Source organism: Ciconia boyciana, chromosome 6, assembly GCF_034638445.1.
Source record: "Ciconia boyciana chromosome 6, ASM3463844v1, whole genome shotgun sequence".
Taxonomy (NCBI): Eukaryota; Metazoa; Chordata; class Aves; order Ciconiiformes; family Ciconiidae; genus Ciconia; species Ciconia boyciana.
The window spans coordinates 59,901,379-59,925,751 of NC_132939.1; the positions used below are offsets into that span (position 1 = coordinate 59,901,379).

Here is a 24,373-nt window from a genome sequence, read left to right on the forward strand (position 1 = left end):
GAGCAGATCAGCTGGCGGGCAAAGTACAATTACAAGTCGTCACTGGGAGCTGCTCTCTTCCAAGCGAGCTAATTGAAAATACATTGAGACCATTATTAGTAATTACAAGGTAGCTGGCGTTCTGCAGGGGAGAGCGGCATGGGACGTGCACGCAGGGCGTTCGTGCTCGCCGCCCTTTGGCAGGACCCGGACAGGTGGAGGGGGTGCGGATGGCGAGGTCCGGTGAGCCGAGCTGGGGGGACCACCGCTCTCGCCTCCCCACGTTGTTCCTCAGCGGCTCTCCCGGGCTCCCCACGGGTGCCAAGGAAGCGGGGAACTTCGGAAAGGAGCAGCTGTGAGAGCAAACTGCCTTCTGGGACTGAGCAAGGCTCTGGTTCGTGCTGGGGGAAGCCTGCCTCCTGTACTGGTTTACTCCCGTCTCCTTACAGCCTCCTCCGGGCCGAGCCCATCACGTGCCCCCAGGGAAGGTCCAAGGTCCGCGGGCAGGGGCTGTGGAGGCGGGGGCCGGCAGCCTGCTGCAAAATGAAGTGCCTGTTCCTCCTCCTCGGCGTCCTGCAGCTCCTTGGTGAGTATGGCCAGGGCCCGACGGCCATGGCGAGCAGGGGTGACTGCTGGATGACTTCCCCGTTTGCGCTTACGGCAATCCTGTTTCAGAGCAGAGCTGCAGGCTCTGTCAGTTCAGGCGCATCTGTAACGCAAATGGGAAAAAGCATTTCCAGCCGGACAGAGAGAAGGCAGGGGAATGAGGCTGGGATTAGTGTGTCGTGCCTGCTGCACCTCCGCAGCTTGGGTTTTCCTGCTCCTATTTGAAGCCAGCAGCTCTGCACTGCAGGACACATTCTCTGTTGAATATGCATGTCGCTTTGATGTTGAAGGACTGTGCTTCCCTGGAGACAAGGCTGATTAAATAGCAAGCTGATATTTCCAGGGCTGTGGAGGGTGCAGGAATGCATCAGTGCAGCTGCATGGGGGAAAAGGCTTTGCAAGAGGAGATTAACCTCCAGCACCCCAGAGCCCCCGGCCGGGGGAGATGCCCCTGCCGCTGCCGTAGCCAAGCTGGTCGGCACACAGAGCCATCTCTGCAGTGCAGCGCGGCACGAGCTCGCCTGACACAACACCTTGCAGCTGCAGCAACGTGAGGCGTGTGTGCAATGGGGCCAGCTCAGCCTTTCTGCTGGAGCTTTAACCTCTCTACTCTCCGGCTTCCCAGGACAGGAGGGACGCAAGTCAACCATAGCAGGGACAGAACAACTTGCAGTTACCATCTGGGGGCTTTTTCCTTTCTTAAGCTCTTTTTGACTCCAAATCAGCAAGGTGTTTGTGCCCATAACACTGCAAGCAGCTGCCCGGGACCGGTTCTCATCGCGGTACGGTCCTTTTCCCTCTCAGTGGGTTTTAAAGTGGATACAGGGCACGGGGGTGTTTGCTCTGCCTGAGGGCTCCTTCAGGCAGCTGAAAGCCATGGCTGCAGCCCAGCACGGAGCTGGGGGGCCCCTCTGCTCCTCGCACCCAGGCTCCCACCCCTGTTCCTACCTTAGGACTTCCATTTAGGTTAAAAATACATCGTTTCCTCTTCACCAGGACATGGCTACGTACAGCACATGGTCTCAGCAGAGGCCCTGGGAGAGTCAGACAGTGCAAATTACGCCCCAAGGCGATCGTTGCGCACTGATAAAGCCTCTGCAGAGCCTACGGAGCACAACTGGCCACATCCCTCCCAGTCATTCGGACTAGCAGGGCCCAGGCTTTCTGCAGCGCACCTCCCTCCATCGGCCGGAGTCATTCGGACCCCCCTCCCGGCCCAGGATAGGGGTCCCCCCGTGGCCCCTCTTGCCCCCTCCATGGCCGGGTCCCATCCACCACTGGCTTTCTTTGTAGTTTTGGGGTGTTTTCCCCTAAAGAAAAGATGATCCATATTAAGAGCAAAGGTTTCTTCTTTTTTTTCTTTCCTCTTTTCCGTCTCATAACTCACTTGCCCGAAGCCATTTAATTCAGGCTGCTGGAGGTTCATCTTCAGCTGGACGTGCATCTCCCAGCCAAGCCTGGGCAACGTCAGGCTGGGAGGCGTGCGGAGCCGCGCTCGTGCAAACAGAGCGGGTCAGAGTGGAAACCCACCTCTGCCAGGGCCTGTCACCGGCCAGGGGGCTCATCGCTGTGGGGACCTGCAGGCAGCACAGCCGCTGTCCCGGCGAGCCCCATGGGGAAGACCTCTATTTCCCAACCTGCCGGTGCCTCAGGCTGCAGGACACCGTTGAATCCTCCCCCTCCAGTCCCAAACACATGAAACCAGCCCATATTTTGTGCTACACGACCCATAACAAACACCCTTTCTCCCCTTGCCCTCTCCTTGTGGTTCTGCCGGCTCTGCGTGCCCACTCCGTACCTACTGGAAACACCAAGGCCGAGGCGTCTCTGCACATTTGATTAGTCCGAGTGGACTGCAATGAATGCTTAGGTACCAGGTGTATGCTATTCTTGCCCATCGTCTGCAGGACTTCCCTGCCTTCTCTCTGCCTGCCAAGTATTTGTCCCTTACTCCTCTTCCTACCTGGGTGGGTAAAAGCCATCACCCAGCCAAAAAAAATCCCCTGTGCAGAGGAGGGCTGTGACTGCTCAACTGTGAACGTGCAGGGGCTGCTCCTGGGTGGAAAATCCCCAAATCTGGCCTGCAAAGGCCAACCCATCCCATAGCACATCCCAGACAGGGCTCCCAGTGCCTCCCATGGACTGGGTTACACTGGTTTCCCTGCTCCTCCCAGCTGCCGCCACCGCCGTGTACAAGCAGTGGATCCCCAACACCAATTTTGAAACCGCCTCCAACTGGGATAACGGCAGAGTCCCTTGTGCCAGCGACGTGGTTCATTTTGAGAAGAACAAGGTATCGGCCATTTTTATAGTTTTGTTTGTTTGTTTCTTGTTTTTTGGGTTTTTTTTCTTCTTTTTGCAAAACACCATTGGGTGTTCAGAAAAGCCATTTGCCTGCTGGGGGAAAGCCGGCTTTTATTTTTCCTTTTCTTACAGGTCGTCTCAGTCTTCGTCAGGTCTCCCCACGCGCTGACGGACATGGTAAGGCAGCGTGCGGCGGCGCTGGGAGGGTGAGCGAGGGCAGGGCTGGCACTGGAGCGCTGCCAGCCGGGTGGCACATCCCCCTGCCCCCCTCTCCAGGGAATTTGACATTTTCCTCCTGCCAGACTTGCCCAGGATGCCTTGGCCGGGGCAGGGAACGAGAGTCACAGCAGCCCGGGGAACTCTGCACCGTAGAGCCAAAAAGCCCATTTCTGGGACTTTTTTTTTGGGGGGGGGAGGGGGAGTATGGGGGGTGAGCACCCCAAAAACCACTTTCATTTGGAAGAAATTAATTTTTCCTCCCCGAAGGAAGGAAAAAAGCCCCTCCCTGGGTCTGAAACCTTGGCAGTAGTTTGCTGAGGAGCACCAACGCAGAGCAGGCTCTAGCCCCGGGCAGAGGCTAAGTGAAGCTGACATCAACATATCTTGAAATGAAAACAAGCCATTCTGGGAAATCCCAAAATGTTGCTCGAGACATTTCCTTTCAAGTGCCATTGGGTTTTATATTTTTCTGCGACACTACGAGCCTGGCCATGGCAGGCCGGGCACAACACCCTACTGAAATGTGTATGTTGGGTGAGATCAGGTTGGGGGGGTCTCGCCTCAGAGGGGTTTCTGAGCAAGCCGGTGTCCCCCCAAAAGAGGAGCCCTTCCTGGAGCAGGCTGACAGGCAGCCATGAAAGGACAGGGTCTCGATCCCCACAGTTTGGAGGGTCAAATTTAACAGGGAGGAAGGAATTAAAGGGAAAAGCAAACCTTCGCTGCCCCAGCACATTGGCGTGGGATGGGTCACCAGCGATCCCATCCCAGTGCCGGGATGGCACGAAATGGCCTGGATCCCATTTGCAAAACCTTCTCCCCTGGACGGGATGAGCTTGCGGCCGAGTTTTCTGTCTCGGTTTTAGGGCAGCTTTGCTCTTCTATCGGCCATTAAATCTGAACAAGCCCTTGAAATTTATGTGGTGTAATACGTTCAGGCTGTCTACACCACTAATAGTTTTGATGCTTTAATAACGCCATGCGCCACATTTAATCCCTCTACAAATATTTGGAGGAGTTACTTTATTTATATGGCATTTTAAATATGAATTTTTGAAGGAAAGAATGTACTGGGGAAATACGTACAAATATAATGTAATAAATGATGTGGAATTTACCCAGAGAAGAAAAGAGCAAAATATCACTCCAGTAGATTTTATTTTACTTACAGATTATACATTTATAATATTTCTAAAGTACTTTCATCAGAGGCCTGCAAAGTGCATAATTGCAAAGCAGCGTTACTCATTACGGCGTGAGCCTTTCAGAACCAAGCTGAAGAGCGGAGCTGAGCAGCCCTGCGGCTGGCCGAAGGAGCGGGAGGTGCAACGCAGCCTTTGCACAGCTAACGGCATCCGTGGCCGTGCTGCCGTGCCGACCGGCCGCCGGCTGCTCGGGTGGACGTTTCCCACTGTGGCTGAGCGACGGGGTCAGGGTGCGGGGTGGCCCCCAACTCATCCCCATCCAAGGATCCAGCGGTCCTCGCGGGAGCCCCCGGGGACCCTCTGCTGCCCCGGGGTTTCTGCGGGATCTCACTGCCGGCGAGCGGCTGCGCAGGCTCCAGGGTTACAGGGAGTACTATAGTCCCACCACTGTGCAGGAGGAGAGGAGGCTGGGGGCCCCACGAGGGAATAAATCCTGGTGGCAGCCGGGGCTGTGAGAGCGCAGCACCGTGCCCCTCCAGCCAGGGGCTCTCCCCGCTGCTGCACCAAGTTGCACCTCCTGTGAGCAGCCAAGCTCATCCCAGGCTATGACCCCACCCGCAGCTCACACTTTCCTTCTGAGCATCACCGCCCCAACGATTTGCAATGAACTGTCCCAACAAGCTTCCTAGCGTGGTGGTTAATATTTCTTTTTAATTTCAGCTCAGCCACCTCCCTCCCCTGCGCTGCTGTGCTCTGTTGTCACCAGGTGATACGGGGACTGCCAAGATTAGGGATGAAAAAGGAACGAAACCCAGCACCTGAGCCGGTCTGCCGCTTGTGGGGATGGTGTGAAATTTGGCAACCGGGTGGTTAGAAAATGAATTGGTCATGAGGCTTTTTGCAGAGAGGCTGGGCTGCACCTGTTCAGCTGCCGGCCGTGCTGCGCTGGAGCATTAATCACTTAAATCAGCAGGAATACATTAAGCTTTAGAGTCGCCATGGAGATGCTATACAGCCTTGGACAAAAAAAAAAAGGAGAGCGTTGCTTGCTATAGTAGCGCAGGAGGAAATTCACGGCTGGGGAAGGGGCTGGGGTCTCATTGACTTTCATGAGGACGGTGCCCGCTGCGGCGGGTGCAGGGGGGGTGCTCAGTGCCGGTGCCCCGCTGGTGGAGGGGCAGGAGGAGACCTCCCATCCGGACTCCCCAGCTGAGTGGAGCAAGTCCTGGGGTGCCAGGGGGTCCTCCTGTGCGTCCTCCATCAGCCCCCCCCAGACATTTGTATTAAAGGAAACACTTCTGTATGTTGAGCCCTGCAGCTCCCCTCCACATCCATCCCATCCCACCGGCCAAGCACCGGGAGCTGCTTTCTCGGGAGGAGGTTGGGGCTGTTGGGGCATGCAGCCCACCTCCCCGCTTGGAGGAAACCCACTTATCAGCCAGCTCGGAGGTTATTTGGTCTGAAGTTTCAAGTGGGTCCCTAATTCAGCCACACACTCAATCCAAATCCAGCTTAAGTCTAAGTGACTTCAAAGCACAACCATTGTGATTAGGCTGGATTTTCTATGGTATTTAGCTGCCTAAAGATGCAGATCAGTATTTAGCTGGCTTTCAGAGGCTCCTGGGGGTAAATACGCAAAAAAGATGGAGGTGCTCAGGGTGGCAGTGCCTGACGTGGATGCTCCAGGGCAAGGTGGGCTGTGGCTTCGCTTGTCTCCCTGCTGGGGGAGAAGGGCTCCTCTGAGGGGTTTAGACCCTCTGGCTATCGCTGTGCTTCCAAAGGCTGCCAGGCCAGGGCACGGCTGTGGCTGCGAGCCCAACGTTTGCCCCGATAACACCAGCCCTGGTGCAGTTTGTGCCCAAGCCGGCCAGCACCACAGCGCGGGCCAGGGATGGATGACGCCGCTTGCTATTTTTGGGGTGGCAGGAGTCGGGTTTAGCCACGTGGGCAGAGCAGCCTCACTCGACCCCCATGGTGCCAGGGTCGGGGCACTGGCCAGGGTTATTCGGCAGCGCCGACATCACCTTTCCAGCTCTGCCCCATCACCGAGCCCTGCCATGGTGGTGGCAGCTGCCTGCACCTCCTCCCTGCCCGCCCAGTGAGGGGCCGCAAAGGCTGGGCGAGGGTCAGGAGCATGCAGGGCACCGGGGTCTAACCAGGGATGTCTCACCCAGCCTTATATTTTTAGCTGCCTAATTGCGAGAGCAGAATGTACTCGGCTTTGCTGCAGGATGCTCCCGCTCTGTTCCTGGCAGAGATTGATCTCGAAATGCCAATTGTTCTCCAGGGGCGCCGGCTCTAATGAATTGCCATGGTTTGCGCTCGTCCCAGGCACCAGTGCTCCCTCCCCCCCGCTTCCCAAACAGCAGGGTAACGAGACACCCAGAAAAGGGATTATTTTTCCTTCTCCTGAGATGAAGGTAAAAATTTCATGGGAGTGCGTGTGTGCATGCATGTGTGCCAGCACATCATTACAAGCCCAAATCCTGCAGGCTTTTCTCCGGCAGTGTTCCCGCTGAAGGTTTGCCCTAGGAAGGGAGTGTGGTAAAACAGCCTTTTGCAGTCGTCTCCCCGAGTTTATTTGCTCCTTGCAGGCTAGTTTCCAGCAGCAGGAGTTATTAAAGCCTGTGAGCAGCTTGCTGGCATCCCAGGCTGAGTGGATGCTGATCTGGCTGGGTGGCTGCTCCGTGCACTGGCTGCCGTCCCTCGACGCTGGGGATGGCTCCCCTGCCCGCACCTCGAGCCGCTTTCCAGCTCTCCCTGACCTTGTCTGCAGAGGGAAGTTCAGGAAAAAGAGCTGAACGAACCTGAAATAGATTTGGCAAATGGCTTTAAGCCTCTGTGTGCCTTCTGCATCCAGAACTCAAGTGTCTTGGGCTGGTTTACCTTAATGTGCTCCCCAAGGGGCTCCCAACATTGCCTTGTCCCCCCCCGGGACACCGTATTTTTGCACCCTGCTGGGACCTGTTTGGTTCTGCATCTGGAGGTGTGCCCTGGGGGGCTGCAGGCAAATTAATGGCTTTTTTGGGCCCGTTGCTTTTTTTAACCACTGATGGCTTTTATTGGAGTCTGTGGGGTGGTTTGGCGGGGGTGTGCCAGGCAGCACGCACACGGGAAAGCCAGGAGCTGCGGCTCCTTTGTGGGGATGGGCAGGAGCGCGATGTTTCGGGAACCCGATGTGCCGGGCCACCCCTGTGCCAGGAGATGCGGTGGCAAGGCCAGCTTGGGCAGGCGATGTGGGGAGCCTGCGCCCCAAAACGCAACGTAAAACGTGACGAGCAGACACAGCAGGGGAAGCGGCTCCTGGATTAATGCGAGCGCGGCCGCAGTGCTGCCAAAGGACCCTGCCTTGCAGGAGGGGGAGGCAGGGACGCAGGCAGGGGAGAGCAGCCAAGCGCCTCGTTAGCTTTCAGGGGATGACGCTGAAACGATGACGTCCCGCTGGTGCGCTGCTCCTTTGCCTGCGCCTCTGCCTGCCCCGGGGGCCGACAGCAGAGGGGCGAGTTATTGCTGGGAGCAGAGGAGGGCTGGTGGGCATCTTCCGCCCACCGCTGATGGGTCCTGCGGAGGGGAGCAATAACTCCTGTGCCCTGCTCTGCACTGCACCAGCCTGCCTGAGCTTGATTTTCATGGGGGAAAAATGTATTGCTTGCCCATTTTCCTTGGGATGCTAAAGCCCCGCTCCTCACAGGCAGCATGTGCCTGGGCAGGGAGCTCTTTGGGCACAGCAAGGTACGAGTCCAGCAGCAGGTCACCCTCCTCGGCTCACCCAGAGCTGCTGGGGTGGCCGCAGGTCATCCTGCCTTGCCAGCTCCTCTCACTGGCCATCTGCAATGGCTGGTGCAGGACCGGGGCCCATGGCGGAGGCAGGCTGGATCCGGTGGCGAGCCGGGGGCGTGGGGTGGCGTGGGCAGCTGGGGGGAAGGATGCCGGCCCGAGGATGCAGGTAGGAGCTTCACCCGGGCAGGAAAGCGAGCGCATGAACCCCCCCCAACACACCCAAGAAACCCTGTGGCAAGCGAGCCCCTGGTAACGCTCCAGGGCTGTCAAAGGGATTCACCTGCGGATGAATCTGGCCCTGCGCCTTTCTGGGGCTTTCAGCCAGCAGCTGGATCCCACCCAAGCACCTGCACACCCAGCTGCGCCCAGAGCCCCCCAGCCCTCAACAGGCATTGGGAAAATCCCCACTATTCCCACCTGCAGGCAGCAACAGGCAGGGGCTGCCTGCCTGCTGCCCTGCCTGCCTGCTGCCATGTGTGGGCTGCCCCAGAGAAGCAGGACTGGGAGGGATGATACAGAAATCCTCGAGCATTAACGTCTGTTGTGGGTAACGGCACACATCCTCTCCGTGGCGGAGAGATAACCCCCTTGCATCCTACCCCAGAGATGTGTTTTGATGGGGTGCCAGCAGTGCTGGCCCAGGAGCTGCCCCCGGGCTGGGTGCCGGGCGAGGGGATGTACCCGGGAGCCGTGCGCAGCCCTGACGGCTACCGAGCTGCTCGCTGGTGCACCCGTGGGTGCAGCGCCGCGGAGCCCAGCGCGCCCGGGCAGTCTCGGCGTTGCGTGATGGGGATGGTGGCACCGTCTCAGCCGAGCGAGGAATTCAAACACGTTGATGCTGTGAATTAGAACAAGGCTGGCAGAAGAGCCAGCTGCAATCATGAGCCTCGCTCACCCGGGTTTGAAGCATTAGTGCAGCATTTTTTCCTGCGCTGATGATGGTGACACGCCAGTCCCACTGCTGCTGTCAGTCATCTCAGCCTGGTGCTCCTGAAACAAGCAGAGCCAGGATGTGCTGAAGGCCAGTTCAAAGCCAGTCACTTCAAAAGCCATGTGCTCAGGCCTTTGCCATTTTTTTCTTTTGCATTTCAGAGGTTAGTTTCATTTTCACTTATGTATTGAGGCAGCGGGATTTCTTCTCAGTGGTGCAACACTGGAGTTGCAAACGTGGTGACTGTGGGTTGAGAGCCACATGGGGTCTTTCCTCTTTTATTTTGCTGACATTGATGAGAAAAATGATGACTGTGTTTCGGTTGTCATTACACTTGATAACAATGACCGAGGAGATAAGTCATTTACCAGTATCAGGGATGGGAAATGACTAATGGGACTCTAGGCTTGGTGTATTAATGGCCCTGAAGTACAGGTTGGCAGGAGCAAGGGAAAGCAGATGAAACTGCCAGCTTTTTGGCTCTGGTCCTTTGGTACATGTCATTGCTCAGTTCAAAATGTACTTGGAAAGTGGCCCAGCCTATATGCAATTTCTATACTAAACACCCAAATGCAGAAAGCCACTGCCCAACCAGAGTCTCCGTTTGTCCTCTGCAGCAAGCTGAGATGCTTAACTTATGTTAGGAAAAAAGAAAGGGTAAATTATTTACAAACTAAGATCCACTGGACGACGGAGCCACTTCTGAAACGCTGCCTGGTGGCATGCATCTCGGGGAGGGCTGGCGGTGGATGGGCAGCCCATCGGCCTTGGTGGGCAAGGAGCTGTAGGTGCAGGGGCCAGCCTCAGAAACTCCTGCTGTGAAGCCGAAGTACAGGGCTCTTCTCGCACTTCATGTTTGTGGAGATGAGGTGACTCCGTCCCCCCGCCCGCATCGCGCTGCCTTGCATTTTAATTCCAGGGCTCGCGCTAACAGCGTTCGGGCAGCCCCAGAGGGTGAAGGGGTCAGCGGCTGGGACGCTGTGTGTGCTGTGGGACTCTCATTTCCCTGCCACACTCACACTCACGTGGACAGCTTCCTCTGGGCTTGGGAAGTCCAGCCAGCCTGGGGTTTTGGCCTCGGGGGTGGAGGGGGATCTCCAGCGGTAGCTGGAGAAGCTGTGTCTTCGCCAGAGAGCCCAGTGTCTCCAGAGCCCGGCATAGATGCTGCAGGTGTGGGGCAGGCTTGGCGTGCGGCATTTTCTCCCACCTCTCCCCGTGGGCAGGACTGATGCCATGCGCTGCTGACCCTGCGTCTGCTCCACGCCCCCCCGGACCCCGCTGACCGGGGCCCTCCCAGGCACAGGAGGACGTGACCTCGCTTTGGCGCGGGACGAGCATTTGTGCGTCTGTGTGTGCACGTGTGTGTGTGTCTCCGACCCACCAAGCCCACCTCATCCCTGCTCTCCCCACACTGAACTCCGCCATGCCGTGTGAATCCTTACCAGGTTTTCCTTGCTTTGCTTTGTGCATAATGCATGCACAAAACGCGCTTGCATTGCTCCCTGGAGCAGCGTGAGTGAAGCAGCTTACGAATGTAGGCACATATTTGTCCAAGTGTTGTCTCTGTGGCTTTTTTCTTCCCCTAGTTAATTTGTGATCTGAACGAACACCCCCCTGGACAGGAAAGCTCGCTGTGTCCTGCATGGCCACCGCAGGGTGTTTGGGAAGCTGCGACCCACAGCCATAGTCAAAGCGTTTGGTAACTCTATAGGGGAAAGAGCTGGCAGTCAGGCAGGGATCAGAGCAGGGACTTCCCAACCCGGTGGTCGTGATCCAGCCACAACACTCACAAACGCCAACTTCTGCAGCCTGGGAAAGCGAACAGGGGCTAGCTAGTCATGGCCTTGCTGTGTCACCCATCCCTGTCACCAGCAGCTGCTGTCTGATTTTTCTTCCTCCACCCAAAGTTCCCTGCCGCTCCAGGCCCGAGTGTGCAAGGGTAACTAACTGCTGTGAAGAGCTGGTACCCTGTGCTGGTGAAACGATCAACTGCATCCCATCCAAACTCCCATCCTGAGCAGCTCAGCTGGGCCCCGGCAGCCGGCTGGCCACCCCCTGCTCGGCCCCATCATGCACAGCAGGCTGCAGGGCGGCAACCTGCAAACTGGGCAAGAGGCAGCGGTGAGGGGCTCCAGCCTGAGATGGCCCAGCAGGTTTGGAAGAAGGGACTTAGCCAGCAGCACTGGCAGCACCTGCCCTGCGTATTGGTGGTAGCTGACTGCCCCAAAGTGGCCCACTGCCCGTGGGCTCACAGGAAAACAAGCCAGGGCATTTCTGAAGTGAAGCACCTTGTGAAAGAAGCTGGTAGCATAGACCTTGCCTAGCACAAAGCAGGCCAAGTCCCGAGCTTCAAAACGTCATCAGACGTGGCTTTTATATCTGCAGCTAAAGGGCACATTGCCATTCTTATCCTGGCAGACCTTTCAGCCTCTTTCAGTGCTTCACTATTGGAAACATTGGCTTTACTCAAGAGTAATAGAAATTCAGAGAACATGATGCATGGTTTCCAGTAAGGCACTACACATGCTATGGTGTCATGGAGCAGCGTCCATAGGCAAAGGCTTCTTCCTGGCTGGTGGGGAGACTCCATACCCTTGGGGCAGAGGTTGCCCACACCTCAGCTATTTACCTCGTCATCCCCTCTTCTCCAGCCCGACGTACGACAGCATTGCTGGGTCTGAAGCGGGTGGTGCACAGGAGCACTGCGGGGCTCTTCGTGGTGGCAGCCGCCCTCTGCTCTCCGCCCTGGCTTCTCACAGTTCCTGAACCAAGCTGGAGACCTGGGCTATGGCCTTCAAAGCACCACACCACCAAGGCACTAAAGTTCTAAGCAGCTGCCTACAGCTTGGGGGTGAGGAGCTTTTTGCCATGTCCCTCCCTGCCCCCAGGGCAGTCCCTGTGTGGGACAGAGCATCCTCAGGCAAGACTGCCCCGAGGATAGAGAGCTATCGCAGCCACCCACAGCAGTCATTCATAAGTCTTGCTTTCTCTAACCTACATGCATATTTAAAGACCAATTAAGTAGAAGAAACCTTAAAATCCCATCTAACATGCTTCTGCCTGAGCACAGGACCCAGCGCACCAGCATAACGCAGTCCTGGAGAGCTTCCAGCTGCTGTCTGGGGAGTGATGCTAAAACCCTGGATAGACCGAGTTAGAGGAGAATGGAGCCTTGAACATCACTCACTCCCTGACACGTGAAAATATTGGGGGGAACCCCAACTTTCTCTGTGGCAATTTCTAAATGGAAAATAAGATGGGCTGGGCTGAATAACCCATGTGCTGTGAAAGAGTTGCCTGACTCAGTTGTTTGCCAAGGCCTGTCCTGGAGTCAGCAGGGACGGCTGGTGACCTGGTGGCCACAGCTGCTTGCTGAAAGGGCCCCCATGGAAGAACTGCGCCTGTTGAGGTTTGTCCTCATGCCCCAGAGCAGAAGCCTGATGAGGCTGAGGCCAGGCAAGTGTGGTGACCCCGACTACCTGCTGGCGATGTCCTACCCAACAAGAAGAGGGGCTAGCTGTGGCAAGCTGCGCCAAATGCCACCATGTGCTTTCCTTAGCTTCCGCCGAGCATGAATCCACCAGCTGACACCTCACCAAGCATTGCTTGGGCCCCCGAGTTGTTTTTTGTGGGGCAAGCGCAGTCCCCAGGGGTGGGAACCCATTAAGCAAGGGGACCTCTGGGCACTTGCAGAGTAAGGTTGGGTTTTTTGTGGCATACCAATGTATAAAGCCATTCCTGAGCTGGTGGGAGTGGGTGTGCAAGAGGAGGAAGGAGCTGTCAAAAGAGCTTATTTTGCTTTTTCCTTGTTCTTGCTTCTCTGAATGGTTCATGCTTTTCTGTGTTACCGGAAGATAATGTCAAACTGCCTCTCCCCATCGCAGCGGCCCCATCTGTAAAAACAGGAGCTGATACTTTCCCATTAACGTGGGGCACGGCGAGGGTAACTCCTAATGACTGTAAAGTGCCTCAGAGGCAGCGAGTGTAATAGGCAGCCTAATAATTAGCACTGTTATTTGATTACAAGCCTGGGTGGCTGGCAGCGGGACCGCACAGTAATACTCTGAATCCCTTTGTCTAGTACCTGCCCCTGAATGGAGAACTCGTGCTGGCATCTGGTGCGGGATTCGCAGCTTTCGATGGCAGCTGGGAACCAGGCTGTGACTCAGGTATTTTGTGCCCAGACCAGTCACCCCATCAGCCCCTGATAAATCATGCAAATTCAGCCCCAACGCTTCTACAAAGGTCTTTGCTGTCCCACCTCAGAGCAAAGTGAATCACTCCTCTTTTAATACCTACCTTTTCTTTGATGACCTCCCTCACATCAGATCTTTGTTCCCTGCTAGATCACCTGTCTTCTAAAAAAAAGTAATTACAGTAGGAAAGCCTTTGAAGTTGTAGCAGAGAGGCAAATATTGCTTGTATTTTACCCTGCCTATTAAGCATGTAGCCACATCAAAGCCCTCATTTTCTTTGCCATGGTATTTCTAAAGAAAACTGGTTAGGAATTACACACCGGCAAGCTGAACGGCAGCCATCGCAGCGAGCTGGCCTTTGGCCCCGCGCGCACAGGCATTTCAGCACGAGCGCATCCTTCCCTCCCCTCTTAGCCTCCAGCCCGGGTTTGCCGCGACTGAGGCGGCAGGTTTGTTTCATTGGTGCCTGTTATTAATCTGCAAGCTGTTTGCTAGGGAGATGTGTTCTGGGTATTTAAGAGCTACCTGATGCTTTCAGTGGCAAGTAACTTTTTAGTTCGTCTGCAGGAAAAGAAGAGTCCAAGTGCAGTGCCTGTGCCTGCACTCTGACTGGCAAAAAAAGAGAGGAAAAGCCCAAACGGGTCTGCCCGGGGGAGGGACGGCAGCATCAGGCTGTCCGGAGCCACTCCAAAAGCCTTCATCCCTATCATTTTTCTGCACTGGGGCTGTTTGCCCCCCATCAGGGATGCTCTGGCAGCTGCCTCCGCCTTGCACTGGGCTTTTCCTTCTGACCACATGCTGCTCCCCTGAAATCAACAGGCTTTTCAGGGCAACTTTCACAAATGGATTTTTTTTAAAGCATGATTTTAAAATGAATGCAAATAATTCAGTCAATAAACACCAGTGTGACAGCTGAATCCATAAAGGTTCAGCTGTTGGGGAAGGGTGAGAAGGCAGCAGGGCACTGTGGGATGACACTAACTGTGACCAGCAGGGAAATGGTTAGTGGTTAAATAATTAATGGTTAAATGGCGCACTGGTTTTTGGGGTTACCCAGTGCAGGGACCAGGGCCGGTCGTGTTTCTGCAGGCCTGCCAGGCTGCTTGGAGACTGGGACATGAATTATCATACCCATTTTGTTTCCAGTTTAGCTGTTTTTCAGCATTTAGTCTCCGCGGCTGTTTTCCTCCCTAGTTTTAAAGTTTTAGAGTTTTAAAGAAGTGGGGGAAAAATGTCCTGTGGGATCTGGGGCCGGAGGTCTGCAGCCAGAAGTGGGGTCCGGGCTGAGCTGCTGAGACCCCAGCCCGGAGCGCTGGAAAACTTTGCCGAGCCTCGGCCGAGCTCCGAGAGGTGCCCTGCGGTGGCTGCCCAGGAAGGTGATGCCAGGGCCAGCCCTTCGCTCCCTGCCCATGGGGTGAGCTCCTCTGCTTTGGGCCAAGCACTCACTGGTTTTACCAACCCAGATGCATCCGTCAGGGCTGCGGATTTGGGTGCGGGTCACGCTCAACCTTTCCTGTTGCTTTTCCAGGTGCAACAGTGAGGTTCGCTGATGCCGAGCACCACGCGTGGTTTGACCCCACGCTGTGGCAAGCCGTGTCCCCCGGCGGGGAGCTTGAGCCAGGTGGGCGCATCTTTTCTGTGGACGAGGAACGCGTCCCGTGCCGTTACGATGATGTTATGTTCCAACCTGAAACCTCCTTCCGGGTAAACGTCGACTCATCGCGGCGAGTGATTCATCTCCGCAGCATCTCTCTCATGGGCCAGGTAACGTGGGGATGATGAGAAATGGGCTCGACGCCTCCTCACCACGGCCCCATAGTAGGTCAGGAGAGGAAGGAGCAGGCGGGGACGGAGGAGCAGTGCTGCACGGGGAGATGGGCACTCCCACGGCGCTGGAGCTTCATGGGCTGTTGCTGCTGCGGATGGTCTCGATGATTTTTTTCCTCTACCGGTTTGTTATCACCTCCCTCCCTGCAGCGTGGGAGCACAGGCCATCTCACTATTCACATTAAAAAAAAAAAAAGCCACTGTGCACGGGTCAAACTGCCGGCAAATGGCATCTTCTCCGGCACCCAGGGGCTGCCCCTTTCCCGGCACATGTCTGCAACTGCGCTGCTCAGGGACCCTCTGGGGACACCTCCCTCCCATCCTTAGCAGGGCCTGTGGCCCGGCGATCGCCTCCCAGCTTTGCTTCAGTACCGCTCTTTAATTGATTAGAGGGATAATTATAGAAACGCTGGCAGCCTGCTGTGCTTCAGCCCGGGAATCAGGCGCACGACGAGCCCCGTCCCTCGCTGGTCGGAGGAGTGAAAGATCACAGGCGCTGCAGCAGTAAACACAGGCTCCTTCCAGGAGTGGGAGATGCGGCAGACATTTCATAAGTTATTTATTATTTCTACTGCTGCGCTGCCTGGGATCTGCCATTTCGGGGCCAGGCATTAGGTAACCGGTTTTTGAGTAACAACCTCAGTCGGTGTCCAGGCGGGTGCAGGCGAGTCTGGACAAGGCAGGACCCCGATGGAGCTCACGTGGGGCACACGTAGCCCCAGGGATGCAGAGCTGGGTGGTCCTGGATGCTCGGAGTGATGCTGGTCCCACTGGTCCTGGGGACCACCCCATGGCACACCATCCCCCCCTGCCAAATCCAACCCCCCCAGGGACTGCAGCTGGCCGTGCGCTGGGGTGGAGGCTGCTGCTGAGTGGTGAGATGGGAAGAAAAGGTGCTTTTTATTTTTGTGATTATAGCGTATTTCCTAAAAACTGACCTTACAAGCTACTTTGTCCCTTTGAAGCCAGTTCGCTCCTTACTCTGTGCGGGGTATTTTCACCCCGGCGCCTGAGAAATCCTCCTGCTGTGCCAGGGCATAGAGAAGCCTCTTGTGGAAGGCAGCGGGTGAGGGACTTACCATCGGCTTGGTAGGACAAGGCTGGTCAGTCCAGCTCAGCCTTTGCTAATGCTGAGCCCACTGAAACGCTTCCCAGATTGAAGGAAAACACCTCAGATTCAGCCCCTTCCTCCCACTAATTAAAAACTGATAAATTGAGTTCTCTGGGCTAGCAGAAAGAGGGAAAACAAGAAGGGAAGGGGGGAAAAAAAAAAGCACAGCCATCTTTGATTTATTTGTCATCCATTTTTGGTTTTAAATTAGAAAGGGTTTTTCTGTTGGCCCCATGGAAAAGCCCGAATTGGTGTAGTGGCAGGATTTTCCTGCTGCACTCACTGCCTGCGGTGAGGCTGCCCCAAGCTGGCTGTCAGACATGGCACTGGGCGCCCAGGCGGCATGGCCAGGTGCCTGGGGACAGCGATGGGACCTGGCTGGGGATGCTCACCAGCTTCTGCTGCTCTTCCCTGCGCAGGAGCTCAGCAGCCCCGAGGCCTGGGCTGGGTACCTGCAGGGTCCCTCCGCCCCGCTGCAGTTTCATGGCAATGGCACTCTGCAGGTGACAGGCACCGACTGTCCCGACAAGTCTGGCTGTGCCTGTGAGAATGGCCTGGTGAGTCCTCCCATTGCAATTTAGGGGGGTGCCACTGCAGTTTGGGGAGCGAGGGGTGGCAAGGGACTGACGCTGCCCTGCTCTCCTTTAGGATGGCCACCGCATCTGCAAGGCCCTGCTCAGGGCATCGGGGAGGCAGTGCCCAGCGCCGGAGTGCCAGAGCCCTTTGCAGCCCCTCGGCCACTGCTGCAGGGTCTGTGGTGAGTGGGGGGCACGGCCCTATTCTTCCTCCCCGCTGTGCCGGCTGCCCCAGCTCCCTTCCCCTGGCTCCACGGGAGAAAGCTGGGTGTGGGGCATGCTGCTGGTCTGGGGTCCGGCCTCTCGTGGGCTGACGTTCTGCTATAGCACTGTTCCCATGGGTCCCATCCGTAGGTCCCATCCACATCCCATGTGCCACCCTCCCAGGACATCTCTCTGCACCTGGGTTGGGGCAATCCCAAACATGGGTACAGGCTGGGTGATGAGAGTGGATTAAGAGCAGCCCTACAGAGAACGACTTGGGGGTATTGGTGGATGAAAAACTGGACATGAGCCATCAATGTGCTTTCGCAGCCCAGAAAGCCAGTCGCATCCTGGGCTGCATCAAAAGCAGTGTGGCCAGCAGGTCGAGGGGGGTGATTCTGCCCCTCTACTCCGCTCTGGTGAGACCCCACCTGCAGCACTGCGTCCAGCTCTGGAGCCCTCAGCGCAGGAAAGACATGGAGCTGTTGGAGTGGGTCCAGAGAAGGGCCACAAAGATGATCAGAGGGCTGGAGCACCTCTCCTACGGGGACAAGCTGAGAGAGTTGGGGTTGTTCAGCCTGGAGAAGAGAAGGCTGTGGGGAGACCTTACAGCAGCCTTCCAGTACTTGAAGGGGGCCTATAGGAAAGATAAGGAGGGACTCTTTATCAGGGACTGTAGTGATAGCACGAGGGGTAATGTTTTTAAACTGAAAGAGGGTAGATTTAGATTAGATATTAGGAAGAAATTATTCACTCTGAGGGTGGCGAGGCACTGGAACAGGTTGCCCAGAGAAGTTGTGGATGCCCCGTCCCTGGAAGTGTTCAAGGCCAGGTTGGATGGAGCTTTGAGCAACCTCATCTAGTGGAAGGTGTCCCTGCCCATGGCAGGGGGGTTGGAACTAGGTGATCTTTAAGGTCCCTTCCAACCCAAACCATTCTGTGATTCTATGAAGCATCAGCCTGGCTTTTGGGAGCCTGTTCTGAGTTGCAGCCCTTTGTCCCTGCCTCTGGTTTATCCTGTCAGGATGTCACAGCTCGTCACGCTAATAGGGCTTTGCTGAGTTTACGCAGCGGAAAACACTCAGAGGAAATGCACCTTTTTCACTGTAATGTCAGCTTTCCAACAGCAAGTTTGTTTCATTTCATTTAAAATAAAAACATGCAGATTGACAGCGTTCCCTCTGAGCTTCTCCATTAATCTACCTGGAAGATTGTTAAGGGGAATTTTTCATGCACAGTTGTACCTAGATATTTGGTATGTCATACCAAATTTGTTAAAACGGCACCATATCTTTCTCCGACATGTTCCTAAAAGCAGAGCCTCTTAAAGCCTTTAGGAGAATTGAATATTTTAAAAAATGCTTACTTGGGTTTTTTCCCAAGGAAAATATTTGACCCAGTGACTACAGTGCAGCGGTACAGGGAGCTCAGGTGTCCTTTCCTCTCCGCCTTCCTTCCAAAGCCAGGGTAGTGTTGCTGAATCGCAGCCCCAAAACCCAGTTACACACAGAGCTTCTGAAGGGATACGCAGGAGAAAGCTTTCCAGGGAAAGCTTCTCTCCGGAATATGGTGCAAACCAGAAGCCCTTCACCAAACCCAGCTGATAGAAAGACCAGCAAGGAGGGAGAGGTTTCTTGGGGCAGCGCTGCTCAGGCAGAGCTGCGGAGCTGCCTCTCCTGAGCCCAGCCAAACCGGTTGCATGGAGGTACCGGAGGGTTCCCAGTGCCTTCCGTGGCAGTCAGAGCTGTGCCGCTGCGGCAGCTCTCTGCCCGGGCTCGGTGACAATGTCATGTCTGTCTGGTTTTGTGCTGCAGGAGCCACCATTAGCCTGGATTTCACTCCTGATTTTGACCTGCAGAAGTACCGGGACAGACTGGTCCAAGCCTTGCTGAGCCAGGTATGTCGGCCCAACAGATTGGGAGGGGCTAACAAAACTGAAAGCCACCAGCCACCTCTGCCAGTGACTCCATGCTGGTGGAGGTGGCTGGGGAGACATAAGGTCCCAGGGATGCAGGGGGTCCAGCCTTGCTCCCCACCACCCTGCAGGGCTCACCCCCCACATATGGATGTGCCAACTTGCCATGGGGGCTGGTGCAGCCTCCCTTGCTCCCCACCACAGCCACGCTGTCCCTCTCAACGCAGGGCAGGAACAGCTGCCGGCGTGCAGATGGGGAAGGATGCAGGGGGGCTTGCTGGAAACCCTCATCTAGAAAACACGGGAGGTCAGCCAGGAGGTCAGGTCGAGATAACATGGGAGACCAGCCCATGTGGCTGGGATCATGCAAACCTGCTGGAGTGCATCCCATGGGCTCTGGGAGATCATTCCCAGTGCTGTGCTGCTTTTGATTCCCCAGTAAGCAAGCACTGGATGGGTAACCAGCACTGGTCAGCACTCAGATGCATGCTCTACAAGGCATCACGCCATGCTGCTGCTTGTCAGACACAGCATGACCTCCCTCCTCCTGGCTGGGAGCTGCTGGGGCGGCAGGCATGCTCCGAGTTACACCGGGAGGATCGATATCAGAGTATTTCTCTATTGATCCTGAGCTGAAAGCCTGCTGCCTGCCCTCCTTACAGCCACACACATCTTAATACAGCATTTAATGGGTGTGCTCCACGAAATTGCGTTCTTGGCACGCTCACCCCCGCAGGGGGACGCTGCGTGCTGGGTGCTGGTCACAGCTTTGAAGGGAGGGGAGATATGAACCCCTCATTTGGGAAACCCAATGGCACTGTGGTAACAGGGACGGCAGCTCTGTGATGGGACTCACATGAAGATTTATAGGTGGACCTTCCTGGTGCATCCATCGTGGCTGTCTGTAGAGGTGACTAATTTCTGCCTAACTGCTCTCTTGGGCTTTACATGATGCTTTGTGTTTTGAAAAGCCCAAGTACGCCGGCGTGCAGATGGCCATATCCAAGGTGCACAAAGCACAGACCTTCCTGGGAGTCATACCCCGAAGCTCCACTCCCCTCATCCAAATCGTGCTGATCGATGACGAGACGGGAGCACAGACTGGCACCGCTGCGGAGCAGATGGCTGCAGACATCATGGAGGACATAGCACAGCACAGTAACGCCTCTGTCCTCCTCAGCGGGTCCCCCATGGGTGCACTTAAAGCCACTGCTGCCCAGAGCTTCTTGTCCCCTGCCAGCAACCCACATGGCAGCCCTGCATCCCTGCTCTTTCACCAGGGAATCACACAGGAATCAAGTGGCAGCTTGGTTGAAGCTCCCTGAGTTGAACGCTCCTAAGGTCCTTGTCAGTCTGGTCCAGCACACCTCTAAGCCTTCCTAACACACTGCATTTCTAATGATTTCAGTAGTGAACTTTGCTTACCCAGAAGTTTTACCATTTTAATCATAGTAGGATGGTGGTGTGGGCAGAGTAGAACTGCAGGATCAGAATTATCGGGCATATTCGGAATATTGGCAGGGACCTCTGGAGACCATCTTCCCCCACCCTAAACTGAGAGCAGGTTGCCCTGGGCTGTGTCCAGTTGGGTTTTGAATCTCTCCAAGCATGGAGACTCCACAACCTCTCTGGGCAAGCTGTCCCCACGTTTGACCACCTTTGCAGTAAGACAGTTTTTTCTTACATTAAGTGGAATTTACCATATTTCGATTTGTGCCCATTGCCTCTTGCCCTGTCACCGGGCACCGCTGAGAAGAGCCTGGCTCAGCACTGCAGCTGTGTCCCGCCAAGGCAGAGCAGAGGGGAAGGGTCACCTCTCTGTACCTGCTGGCAACCCTCCTCCTCATGCAGCCCAGGATACCGTTGTCCTTCCATGCCATGTCTGGCTATGGTCAGCTTGGTGCCCACAGGACCCCCAGGTCCCTCTCTGCAGAGCTGCTTTCCAGCCAGAACGGTGCGTGTGGAGGCAGCCACGTAAGCTCCAGGTGCTGCTGAGCGTGTAGGTCACAGCCAGGGGACCTGGTGGTTGTTGTAGGGGTAGCAGACCCACATGGGCTTGTCCCAGTTGAGTCCACCCAGTGTGTATTCCACCCCCCCATCCCCAGGGAAAGGTGATTAACCAGGCGAGCAGTGCCAGACCCAACTGCAGGCTCCCTCTGCCCTGTGTGTGAGTCGAGGTGGTGTGCGGGTGTGGGGGCGTGTTGCCCCGTCCAGTCCTTACCCCTATTTCTTTCTGCCCTTTCCCAGGTGAAGCACTTGGCATTTCAAGTGGCAAAATGGAGGCGGCCACAGGCAGCACTTTCAGCAAGCAAGTGGGAAGCCACGCGTTGAGCAGGATCACAGTGGGGACGGTCTTTGGGCTACTCTTCGGTCTCCTGTTGCTTGGAGGGATCCTCTTTCTCTACAGAAAGGGAAAGTTAAGGTAGGGATGAAGCTTCTGCTGGCAGCATGTTGCCAGACTTCTGCCTGGAGGCAGCTATCATCCCAAGGCTGTCCTTCCAGCCAGCTTGGTGGCACGGAGGTGTGCAGGGCTGCCCCGAGCTCCCATGGTGGTGGGCATGGCCGGGCGGTCTGCTATACCCAACGTTACTAGTTCATAGCATCACAGAATGGTTTGGGTTGGAAGGGACCTTTGAAGATCATCTAGTCCAAGCACCCTGCTGTGAGCAGGGACATTTTCCACTAGATGAGGTTGCTCAAAGCCCCATCCAGCCTGGCCTTGAACACTTCCAATGATGGGGCAGCCACAACTTCTCTGGACAACCTGTTCCAGTGTCTCACCACCCTCAGAGTGAAGAATTTCTTCCTTATGACTAATCTAAATCTACCCTATTTTAGTTTAAAACCATTGCCCTCATTGTTCCTCACAGTTCATTGGAGGTGAGGTGGCTGAAAGGCACTTCTGTACTCTTGGCCTGGTACTTGGCTGGAGGACTTGCTTCTTGGTGCCATGTGGCACGGTGTGCTCTGGCGGGAGTGGGGCTGCTGTGGCTCGGTTGGAGCTCTGCACAGCCTGGTCATGCTGCCTGGGGACATCTCCTGTTCCTTGTAACTGTTAGTCTGTAGTCCTGCTGGGGGATGGAGGACTGAAACTACCAGCTGCTAATAGAAATGCATCAAAATAATTCAAAGCACTCGTCCCGCAGCTTTGTAGCCATGAAAGGGAGTGACAGCATCCAGAAGCAAATGCAGCTTCTGGTGCATTAGTTGCTTATGCTGCATGGAGAGTGGTGTGCAGGTCCCAGAGGAGGGACAGTGGGGTGCACGGCACCTGACCTCACCGCAGCTGGGAGCTGGTCAGAAATACCCTTCTCCAGCACCTTTTCCCATCACAGCTTGGAGACAGGCTCCAGCAGTGAATAGGGCATCCTGGCAGCACCCACAGCAGGTGCGTGGGGCACCCACCTTCACGCAGGGCCCTGCCTCCCCCAAGGAGGGTTTTGCAGGTTTTTTGGCAGATGTCTTTGTGTGGGGGCTGTCTGCTGAGCTGCTATGGCTCGTCTCATCTACTTGACCATGGGCAAACAGGATGGACCCTATGCTTTTTATAGCCAGGGGGTGGGATTTGCTTTAATTTGTGTGTGCAAGGTGCATTGGTGTCTGCCAGGGCATGCCAGCTGTGTTGCAGGCTCACAAGTCAGGTTGTTTCTTCCCTCCTGGTTCCTCCTCCGGGGCTTTCTCTCCGTGCAGCAGTGGCCATGGCCAGGGATGCTTGCCTTGCCACTCAGCACATGCTGACATGACATTTCCTAGCAATAAACCTGCGCCTTCTTTTAATTTCTAAATAAAACTCCCAGTGCCATAATTGCTACTTGATGATTTATCTTCCACTGACACTTCTTTGGACGCCAGACAGACCTTTGAAACTGGCTCTGTCAGCAGCGGGAGGGAAGTTCGTGTAGCTACAGGAGACGGAGCTGAACCCAAGCCCAGGCCACGTCCCTGGCTGACCCGCTCCTGCTGCGTGTCCCTGGGTGGCTCCAGGGCAGGTGCCCTTTTGGGCAGTGCTGCCGAGCATCGTGGAGGCATCTGACATCAGCAGGGATGCTGCAAATTAGGCAGGCGGCTCTGGGAGCCTACAAACAGAGTCTGCCTCCATGCAGCAGAGCCATCCTGACCACCAACCAGTGAATTCAGCTTGTTTCCAGCAAAAAGGGCCTGGTACAGCCTTCCGGCAGATAACACAGCTCCTCCGATTGCCTGTGTAGAGCCTGTGCCATGGCGGTCATAGTGTTTAAGTAGCGGTGGGCTCTCAGGACCTGGGTGACTTGTGCGGACCCACTGCTGAGCCCACCCGCACCAGGTGCCTGGTGCAGGGGATGATGCTCAGTGACTGGGACCCTTAGGAAAGGAGTAATGAAGAAAATGATAAAAATGGTGATGGTGATTAAGATTATAAAATGCTAACATGATAAAAGTAATGATAAAAGTAATTAGTGCTTGTTGAGATTGCAGTGGGAACAGGTGTCAGCTCTGTGGCAATTCATTTTAGGCCACGGGGGGGAGAGCGATGGCTCCGAAGCAAAGCCTGTGCTGGGTTGTCCGCCTCTGCCACGCTCTTCCCTCCAGGATGCGGGCCCCAGCCCTCCAGGCTTAATAGTTTCTGCTGGATAGGGCAGCTTTTCCCTGGGAAAGGGTACAAACATCTCATTTCAAAGAGAGCCTGAAACTTTGCCCTGTATTTTCCCATCCACCTCTCGAAGATGCAGTGTTTCGGCTGGGGGAGCTGCTGGGATGGGCGGGATGCGGGTAGGTGATGCCCACGTCTCTCCCCAGGCTGCCTGCCCTGCGTGTCCCCCGGCCTTGGGACAGAGCAGAGGACCCGGCGTCCCCTGCACCAGCCAGTGACAAAGGCTTCGACAACCCCATGTTCAACGTGGTGAGTCGCCACTGCCTGGGGACACAGGGATGCTCAGGGCCGTGGGCAGGAGGTGGCGGGGCCCCAGACAGGAACCTCTCGAGTGCCAGTGGGGTTGCAAAGCAAGGTGCAACGCACCCGGCAGGGCTCCTCCTTTCCCCAGGCCCAGAGGGGTTTGTGGGACGGTCCCATCCTCCCATGGGTCACCAGCTCCTTGGCTGCCGCAGGGACTCAGCGCTGGGTGGGTTTTCCCAAGGGTTTTGCTTCCCTTCTCCATCGGTTGCTTTTCCCTCCCTGACTGCTGCAGGAGCCACCAAGCGCTGGCGCTGGAGAGGAGATGCTGCAGGAGATGGCTCCCAAAGACCATCAGGTCTTCTACCTCAACCCTCTGTACGATGCAAGCGAGACGGAGACCTGATGGCGTGGCCTCATGCTGGGGGCAGCCACCATCTCCCTGGGGACACCGCCGCCTCTCCAGCCCTCACAGCCTCTCACGTCACTCCTGGTGGGATCTAAACCACAAGCAAGCAGATCCCACCTGAATAAAAGTGTCCATGCAGTGAAGGCAACCACAGCAAACCTTTGCTGTAAGGGCTCAGCCATGCAGGCAGGGCCTCCCTGGTGTTGCTTCTGGGTTTTAAACTGTGTTTTGTAGGTATTAGTCCTTTTTAGAGAGTTCAACATTGAGATTTGGGTCTCAGGTGATACCTGGGGAAGTCGGGGTCT

At 55.9% G+C, this 24,373-nt stretch overlaps 1 protein-coding gene across 1 annotated transcript; it reads left to right on the top strand.

Annotated features, from left to right (window-relative positions):
- Positions 1-522: 522 nt before the first annotated feature.
- Positions 523-24,065, top strand: AMN (amnion associated transmembrane protein). Its single transcript, XM_072865585.1, has 12 exons — positions 523-565; positions 2,760-2,878; positions 3,022-3,066; positions 13,043-13,130; positions 14,686-14,921; positions 16,515-16,652; positions 16,744-16,852; positions 18,689-18,771; positions 19,761-19,947; positions 21,037-21,211; positions 23,566-23,668; positions 23,955-24,065. The coding sequence occupies exons 1-12, from the start codon at positions 523-525 to the stop codon at positions 24,063-24,065; spliced, it is 1,437 nt and encodes a 478-aa protein (XP_072721686.1).
- Positions 24,066-24,373: the final 308 nt, after the last annotated feature.